Source organism: Pagrus pagrus (assembly GCF_965226575.1).
Source record: "Pagrus pagrus genome assembly, chromosome: 13".
Classification (NCBI taxonomy): Eukaryota; Metazoa; Chordata; class Actinopteri; order Spariformes; family Sparidae; genus Pagrus; species Pagrus pagrus.
The window spans coordinates 20,094,869-20,104,990 of record NC_140197.1 but is presented as its reverse complement, the minus strand read 5'-3'; the positions used below and the strand labels follow the sequence as shown (position 1 = coordinate 20,104,990).

The window sequence follows — 10,122 nt, the reverse complement described above, 5'->3', positions numbered from 1 at the left end:
ACCACTGTGGCCGTAATGGAAGGATCCAATGGTCGGTTCCTAAAAAAAAGATAAAGAAATTGCACTGAGCTGCCTCATAGGCAAACAACCACTGATGTGTGTAAGTTCTTGTTGAGCTTTACCTGCACATTGTCCTGTAAATTACACTTTCGTCATCATGGTGGGAGTCTGTCTGCTCCTTCCTGCAGATAAAGTCCATACAGAAATGTTCCTTTAAAGCCATGTACATAAATATTTGAAAAAATTGTGAACAGGTAAAATATAAAAATATATCATGTGTTTGACTTTCTCTCAATGTAAAGTCAACAGTTGTGTAGACGACTTTTACTGTGGCTCCCTCACCCTGGCTTCTCTCTTGTGATTGTTTTTTGTTAAAAACAGACCAGTTGGCATAGACTGCATCCTGGATATAAAACACATGATTAATGAGTGCAGAACAATGTTAAGTATTTGAATGACAGTCAATATAATGATGGTGTCACCTCTATGTCCTCCTCACAGTTGGTCTCTTGTGCTCTTGTCCTTCTTTTCTTGAGTCTAAAACACATAAACAGACTGTGGAACATCCTCATGTGATCGTTGTATTGAGATATAATCATGATTCAGTTCAAATACATCTTACCTTATGACGGCAACAACAGTGATCGCAATCAGAAGCACAGCCACAGTGAGTATGATAATGAGTATGTCTCTGTTGAATAACGGCCACGTTTCTGTGTAGCAGAGGCAGAGTGTTAGCTTTGTGAGAGCGCAAGAATGAAATCCTGAAAATAAAGTCAAAATATGTGACACAACATAATCTACTAAAAAGAGAAAACACACTGCAGTGCCTTCAAGAGCGGCCTTAATGCCATAAAAGGTGTTTGGAGCTGTTTCACCAGAAGTGTATCACCACTTCCTGTGAGCTGATGGCCCTTTTATGTTTATTAATTGACACCTTGTTCTTATATACAGTGTGCAAACAACACGGGTAGATAGTGTCACGAGTTGTCAAGCTTTGCTAAGAGCGATGTCGCAGTGTGAGCACAGTTAGAGGTTTTTTTCAGTGCCGCTTTTGATTTCTCCCCTATAAAGGAGTTAGTTATTTTTTATGAACTAAAGTAATTTTCTGAAGCTCTAATTATTTCCCCACTATAGAGCTGGTGCTGGATCATATTAGATGTGCCACTTCTCAGTGTCACAAAATTAGTCTCTCATCTTCCTGTTGACCGCTTACTGGATGGAAAACAAAAACATCAGAGACATCAGTGGAGGTGATGCAAGTGTGCAAAACCTTGTGAAAAACATAACCAAGGCAAGCATTTTTTTTTTTTTTTGTATTTGCTTCATCTGTCTGTTTGCATCTCTTCTACCCAGGAAACAAGGACAAGTGTATGTGCACTAACTTACCTTTAATCTTTACAGTCACAACAGAGGAGTTTTGACTTCCATGTTTGTTGGTGGCACTGCAGAAATACTGGCCTCCATTAGCAGAGAAGAACACAGGCTGGTGCTCAACATCCATGACATCATTTTCATCTATCTTAAACCAGGTATAATCCTCCACTGGGGGGTTTGCGTGGCTGCTGCAGATCAGGGTGATGTTGGTGCCGGCCTCCACCTCCATCGACGGTCTGACAGACACTGATGTGTTCTTCGGGCCATCTGAAAGAAAACCGGAGCTGTTATCTGTCAGAGAAATCATGTGGCAGACTCAGGTTGATTACTTTGGCATTTGACTCTAGATTCAATTTTCAATACAGAAATCATGCAGTTTTCTTTTAATTTTCATTTTGTACATTTTTTTGTTGATCTTGTCCTCTACTCACATTCAACGTCGATGTTTATGACTCGTGAAGCTGTTCCTGTGTGTGTCTTTAGAGAGCAGGAGTAGTTTCCAGAGTCAGTGGAGGACATGCTGCTTAAATAAAGAACAGGTCCTTCGTTTATGGGTTCTCCGTTCTTAAACCAGGTGAAAGCAGATGAAAGGTGATCACCGTCACAGCCGTTTATGCAGGTCAGATTCACAGAGTCGCCTTCCTTTGTCGTGTCATTCGCATTGAGATTTGTCTCCATAACATTCAAATCTAGAAGAACAAAGTACTGCTTTAGTATCAAACTTCACACATTAAGGTTCAGGGACGATTCAGAAGTATAGTTAGTTTATGAAAAAGAAAACTTACCAACAACCTTTAACGTCGAGCCAGCTCTACCAGTCCATTTGCCCTCTTTAAGATCAGTTCTAAACCTGAAGGTATATTTTCCTGTATCGTTATGCTCTACGTTGTGTATTTTGAAAGAACAATTGTGTTGTTTGTCACCAATGTACTTAAATCTTGAGGCAGTTTCATTCATCTCACTGTCAGATATGAAAGGACCGTCAATAATGTTAGACCTTTCATGACCCCACATGACTCTCGTCACTTGCAGGTTGTCAGGATAGTAAAATGAACAAGGAATGACAACAGACGAGCCTTTCACTGCACAGATGTGCTGCTGATGATACTCCACGTTCCATTCACTGCAAAAAGTACCTGAAACAAATAAGGCACATGAATTATTCCATCCTTTGAACGTTTCCTTAAATGAGATTTAAATGTTGTACTCACCAGAGAGAAGCAGCAGCATCAGTGTCAGCGACAGGTTTACACACATGTTGAAATCTTTCCAAGCAATCACAAAGCTCCTGTTGGATCTTAGAGCTGCATTGATTGTTTTCTACTCAAAATGAAATGATGGTGTTTCTTCTCACTTCTTCTTTTACGCAGCAAAGCTTCCTGTCGTCTCCACCACAGACTCAATGTACCACGTATATTAGAATACGAGCGTGACTGATACGACCCCAGACCCTGTACAGACGAGATGTCACATGTTGATGATGTTGCTTTTTTGTGGTCAAAGAACAGTGCGGTTAATAGGACTATCACTATGTGGAGCAGTGGAGGCTGGTTCACAGAGGCAGAGGTCCTCTGTGTGAGATGAGAGATGAGATGAGATGAGATGAGTAAATCATTTATAAAAATTATTTTTATCTTTGCTTTTAAAAACTACTTGGTTAGGTTTGGGAAAAGATGAGAGACTGTGTGGCTTCTCTCTTCTTCCTCTACTCAGCAAAGCTTCCTGTCATGTCCACCACAGACTTATTGCACAGCCCATATTTGAATGTGAGTGTGATAGAAATGACACCAGGCCCTGTGCAAAGAAAAAGATCATCAACTACTTTCTGAATATAATCACCACTGACTATTGAACCCAGGTCATTTTATGAGAAAAATGTTAACAGAACGGCCTCAAAATTTAGGTTCAGATCAATGTTTTTAATCACAAGGGTCAGGGGAAGGTTATGGTCGGCTTTAATGCCGGTAGCTCCGGTTAGCTCAAGGACACGGCAGGCAACATATGGGGTTTTCCGCATGGCACTTTTATTACAATATACTCTTCCTCTTGGTACAGGTTACATTCCCCACTAAACAAAAGGAGGCACCACCTAGTGGCACTACATTCAATAACTCGACTGTTACAAGTTGAATGAACAAACAACATTTTTTCACCCTGGTGTAACACTACAGGAAGCAGACAAGCAAGTGCATCATGTGAAAATGTATCAGTAGACTCAGTGGTTTCTTTGCATTGGATCAGGTAAAAGGAGAAAATGTAAAAATGGCGCACTCTACACTGAAGAAGTGTTATGAATTCTCATACACGCACAGCCGACAGAGTAAATGCAGCAGTAGGGAAATGACACACAAAACATTTTGTTATCTGACCTGCATGTTTGACTAAATTTCCCATCAGATTACGTTTTTGATGCCAAGATTGTGCATCATCTTTGTGACTCTTGGTGGTTTTTTTTTTTCCTTTGAGTTACAGTTGTAATTGTAAGGGGTAGATGTGTATTGTGGTAATTTCTGAAAAGCTGAGCACTGACAACGGGAGATAGTAGACTTTTCTTTATTCAAACACTTTCAAGTGGAGCCTTCAACTAATAGTAATTATACAAACTCAGAAATAGTTACATTTTCCATAACTGAATAAACAAGCTGTCCTCAGAGGAAAATAAGGTCCAGAACACTGTTTGAAGCTAGAAAGGTGGCAGGGTCCGCCACATATAAACAAAGCAAAACAGTATGAATTGTGTTGTCCTTTAAAGTCAGTTAGTTGATTCAGTTTTTTCAGTCATGAAAACAAAGAGAGTTTGTTTATTTTGCATTTGTAGGCATAAAACTCCCCAAAACCACATATTGCACCTTTAAAGAATGTCACATGTGCCGCATTTTTCCACTGCATTGTGTCCTAATATTTCTTTTAGTCTGGACTGTAAAACTTATCTTCACTGAGATGTATGGGCAGCACATATTACAGATTTATAAAAGAAAATAAAGGCAAAAATCACAAACCACCCTGAAAACACTATATCTGCACATCTATTGCTGAAAAAAAGGCAGATGTTTCTTGTCAAATCAGTTGGGCTCAATGTACGAAGGGTTAAACGGTCGGTACCTGAAAAAGAAAAAAGAAAAATGTTTGCACATAATCTGCCATAAGCGCACAATCATTAGATGTTTGTTTCCTCAGCTTTACCTGCACACCGTGCTGTAAATCACATCTTCGTCATCATGCGACTCCATCTGCTGCTGCTGCCTGCAGGCGATACAGTCGATCAAAACATGAGTCTCCAACGCAGCAAATGTGACAAAATCTGATAAAATCGTCAAAAGCTCTTACGTGTTTGACTTCCTTCTCTTGCTGAAGTCAATAGCTGCGTAGACGACTTCTGTCGTTCCTCCCTCACAATGATTTCCTTCTTGTGATTGGTTACTGTCACAGGTGAGCCCGTTGACAAAGTCGGTACCCTGCACACAATCATAAACAAGTAAAACAAGATTGATCAGTGTTTAACAATGTCCTCCTTTTACACTTTATGTCCTCTTACCTGATTCTGATCATGTATCTGTTATTAGCAGAGACATAGGATGGAGTGTACTGTATGTAATGTATGCCACAACAAAGTCAGACCACAATATAACGTGGTGGACTCAGCTGACAGAAATAACTGAGGCACCTGTATGTCCTCCACGCCGTCCGTCTTTGGTGCCCACTTCCATTTTCTCATGAGTCTGAAACAGATAAACAGAATCATTGCAATTAGATATGATCATGACATATATCAGACTCCTGACACGCCAGATGGCTTTGTTGCACAGAACCATCTGGAAAGGCGCTGCCAGGAACTGTTCGGAAAGGTGCAGACACTTGGTGTTTGGACGAACCATCTCAACATTCAACTTCTACCAATCGGATCGACAGCAGATGGAAGATTTAGATATTTGAGCAGCTGTTATTAGCTACTTCCACCCCTGCTGACTGGTTCAACAACAGTGCTACTTTGTATTTCTGCTCCACTACAGTTCAAAGAGAGTTTTCAGACATGAAATAAAACATTTTGCCGTCATATAAATGTAGAGGTGGAATACAGCTTACCTCCTGATGACAAAAACCCCGGTGACAAACAGGAGCACAGTGACAATAGAAATTATGAGTACATCTCTGGTAAATGTCGGCCAAGGTGCTGTGAAACAAAGGAAGTTGCATCACAATTACATATAGTACATTTATTTTGCTACATCTGTTCATGCCTGTCCCAAAAAAACTCATAAAAACTTAGATAAATCCTCTTTTTAATCACCCACTAAATAACCAGAAACATCAACCATTCTTACCTACTCACCTTTAATCTTTACAGTCACAACAGAGGAGTTTTGACTCCCATGTTTGTTGGTGGCACTGCAGAAATACTGGCCTCCATCAGCAGAGAAGAACACAGGCTGGTGTTCAACATCCATGACATGTCTTTCATCTATCTTAAACCAGGTATAATCCTCCACTAGGGGGTTTGCGTGGCTGCTGCAGATCAGGGTGATGTTGGTGCCGGCCTCCACCTCCATCGACGGTCTGACAGACACTGATGTGTTCTTCGGGCCATCTGAAAGAAAACCGGAGTTGTTACCTGTCAGAGAAATCATGTGGCAGACTCAGGTTGATCGATTACTCACATTCAACGTCGATGTTCATGACTCGTGAAGCTGTTCCTGTGTGTGTCTTTAGAGAGCAGGAGTAGTTTCCAGAGTCAGTGGAGGACATGCTGCTTAAATAAAGAACAGGTCCTTCGTTTATGGGTTCTCCGTTCTTAAACCAGGTGAAAGCAGATGAAAGGCGATCACAGGCGTTTATGCAGGTCAGAATCACAGAGTCGCCTTCCTTTGTTGTTTCAGTCGCGCTGGGTTTTGTCAGTGACACTTTCAAATCTAGAAGAGCAGAGTACTTTTAAAGCATCGCATTTTGCAGGTTGCGAGTTATAGTCGATGTTTAAAAAAGAAAAAGAAAAGGACTTACCAGCAACCTTCAACGTTGGGCTGACATAACCAAACCTATAAATGTCGTCTATAATTAACCTGACAACATATTTTCCTGCATCCTTATGCTCTACTCTGTGTATTTTTAAAGAACAATTGTGTTGTTTGTCGCCAATATACTGAAATCTCGTAGTGACTGTTTTAAAATCGCTGCCAGATATGAAATAACCCTTGGAACTACGAGACTTAACATGACCCCACATGACTTTCTTCACTGTCAGGTTATCAGGATGGTACAACGAACAGTGGATGACGACAGACGAGCCTTTCACTGCACAGATTTGCAGCCGCTGATATTCCACTTTCCACGTTTTGCAGATGACACCTGAAAAAGACGTATCCTTTCAAGATTTTGACGTTTTAATAAAAAAACTGAATGACGTGTCAGCGTTATACTCACCAGCCAGAAACAGAGGCATCAGTGTCCATGTCAGGTTTCTGTGTTCGAAGCGCATGTTTCATGTTACGACCAAAATCATCAAGTTTGTAATCGATTCTGAAACGCTGTTGACGTTTCTCCACCCAAAATACAAAGTGAACGATTGTTTGCTCTTTCTTATCTGCTTCCTAACACACAGCTTCCTGTAATATAAAAAAAAATGAGCTTTTAGGTCACCATAACAAAAGATGTCGGCACGTGAAATGAGGTCGCTACACCACAAACTCAGTGCAGCGTCTCAGCTTTTTCTGTTTGAATGTGTCATGGAGGAAACAAGCCCCCTCTCCTCTGCGCCCTGTGCAGCCTGATGGAGCTTTGTTGTGGTTAAAAACAAAGTCAGAGTTGCATGAAACAGTGTACCAAGACCAAGTGTTACCATAACTGCTGAGTAGTTTGCTTCATGTATTTGCCATTTTGTAAGTTTTGACACAGTGGAAAAAAGTTACCGGTTAGCACTGTTTAATGTTTAAATATCAAGTCAAAGGAAACGTAAAACTGTGGATTTATTGAGCTGACGGGTTAAAAAAATGTGATTCTAGAAAAGTTTAGTGAAATGCTAAATCTGAATGATAAGGTGACATTTACACTGGGGACTCGTCCCCCGTCACTTTTTTAAATGGCTGATTTTGGCCCCATTAATACTTAAAGGTGCACTATGTACATTTTCATAGTTACAGTTTTGGTTACACAGTCCTGTATTCTTAAAAACATTTTAAAATTATTCATCGGAGAGAGAAAAGTAATGCTAGCTTTTGCAAAATGCTATTCCATACATCGAGATCACTGTCTCTGTACAAAAAAATTTTAAAAATGTTGCATAGTGCACCTTTAAAAGCATAATTTGTTTTAAACAAAAGGTCCTGACAAATACCTTGCTCCAAGAAATGCTACATGATAAATAACATTAAATTATATTAGCATTTTTTTTTCTCCTGCTTTAAATATCTACTGACATCTCACAATCCATTATATTGCTTAAAATGTATACATATGTTTTTTATTATAAAGTGACTCAGTGATCATTGTGTAAAATCATTTAAATGTAACACATGCTATTCATTTTCTGTATTTATGACTCACCTCTGTACACACTGTGCGATATTTTTTAAATTTTTGAGTGCTCTGACTTCTCTATAATATAATATATTCTCTAGGAATATTAAAAACAATTTATTTAATTCTATAAAGCCAATCTTGTCAGTTCTTTAATTTCAAGACAATCAATACATGCAGAGTTAGACTCGAAACACAAGATGTTATGGCAGAATTTTATGCACCTCATCTCAAACAGATACGTCAATCAGAGCTGTCCAGGAGGTGGGTTTCTCCGGTGTGTGTGTGTGTGTGTGTGTGTGTGAATCACCCACTCCGGGGCACTTTGCGTTGACGAAGCGGTGAGGATGATCACGGGGTCCCTATAAGAAGACCGGAGCAGCGCTGACAGCCAGGAGGACCAGAAACCACGCATCGCTGCTCGACATGGATCTGCTCGCTAAGCTCGTGTTCCCCGCCGTGATCATCTCCGTCCTGGTCGCTTGCAGTCCGACGGAGGCGTGGTACAAGCAGGTGGCCGGTCCGAGCTACTACTCCGTGGGCAGGGCGTCCGGCTTGCTGTCCGGTATCCGGAGGTCACCGTACGCCAGGAGAGCCGAGCCGGAGGCGTCAGACAGCGGAGAGGCAGCGAGCAACAGCGTGCTGTCCGAGTTCACCGCGCAGAACTCGGTCCTGAAGACGATGGTCAGTGCGCGTTGATTTCATGGGATGGATGGGGTTGCCATTACGCATTACGCATGAGCGCACAAGTGTGTTGTGCACATTTAAAATCGGTTTTGTTTCACATGATGGTGAATTTATGTTCAGAACAATTAACTTTTTAAAATTAAGGCAATGTTTGCACCATTATACTCATTAGTGAGTTAACATGAGCTCCTGATATAGACGCATGCACTCTGCTACATATTTTCTTCCAGAGAAAAACATTTCTGATAGCATTTTAGACCAAAATATACATATTTTAATATAAATGTATGAATTATTTTTTCTTCTTCTCTGGGACTCATGGTCACTTCATTAGCTTTCCAATCAAGAAATAAAGAAAGTGACAATAGTAACAATAGCAACAATGGTCTTGGGATTTGTATTTTTATACCTTTTACTCAAGTAGTAAAAACAGTACAAATCCACTTAATTGTAAGTGAAAGTATGACATTCAAAATATGCAGCAAAATGTGAAAGATGTTGTCAAAAGTGTTAATTATGCAGCAAAATAGGCTCATGTCAAATTAAAGCCTGTTATCTTCATGGATTATTGTGGATACATATAAAAGAATAACAATTTTAATGTAGCTGTTGGAGGTGCAAATAATTTTTGCTACGTCATATTCAGTTGAATTTTCTAATCATGCATCCTCGTAAACTAATATAAATCTGCAGAGTTACTTGAAGGTACAACAGTCATAGAAAGTCAAGTATCATCATGCTTGTGTACAGTATTTGAAAAAATTTACTTAGTTTTTATAATGCTGTTATGTCACGAATAACTATTGATTAGTTTGTGTTGTTCTGTCTGCACATTTAAAGCCCTTTTTTGTACGCACACTTCGACATTTGTCTGTTTCTCTACAGCCCGTTTGTATCAAAGACATCACACCAGACCTGCAGAGCTGTGAACTCCTCCAGGAACTCAAGGGTTCAGTGAAGTGCAAAGCGGACGTCTTCCTCTCCCTGGACTCCTCACAGTGCGCAGGAGACTGAGCAGTAAAGCCGACAGCCGGGCTGGACGATGAAGCCTACTTCTCGGAGGCGTTACACTTAAAAACTGTGCAATTTTCAAGTTTAACTTGATGGAAGATGTGCTGCTTCTCATTCATCATTTCACAAATGTATTTATTGATTTTATCAAAAACCTGTCTTAAAACTTTAAGCTGAAAAAGGAATGTATTATTGTAAATATGCCGTCTGAGTTTTCATTAATAAATGAATCATACTGCAGCCACTTGTTGGAATTACTGAATACAAAGCATGTTAATTACAGTGTCACCTACACTGGAGATAAACTAAAGCACTCACTGCATGTTTTCCATTATTGCGTGACTTGCACAGATATTATGTTAATTAATTCAGTTATGGGTAATTAAGGAGAAGGAAATACTACAAACTGATGCATTTTTCCAAGTTAGAGTAACCATGTGTGATTTAAAACAGCTCAGTGATGTGAGGATAAATGTTCATGATGAGATTTTATTCTAACAGGAGAGAAAATCCTGCATTGGTAACTCTTAAGAAGAGATA

General features: G+C 39.9%; 1 protein-coding gene across 1 annotated transcript; it reads left to right on the top strand.

The window, feature by feature from the left end:
• Positions 1 to 8,274: 8,274 nt before the first annotated feature.
• Positions 8,275 to 10,076, top strand: LOC311267499 (neuropeptide B-like). The gene is made up of 2 exons (XM_084370592.1): positions 8,275 to 8,568; positions 9,457 to 10,076. Exons 1-2 carry the CDS (start codon positions 8,311 to 8,313, stop codon positions 9,583 to 9,585), a joined length of 387 nt encoding a protein of 128 aa, XP_084226718.1. The 5' UTR covers positions 8,275 to 8,310; the 3' UTR covers positions 9,586 to 10,076.
• Positions 10,077 to 10,122: the final 46 nt, after the last annotated feature.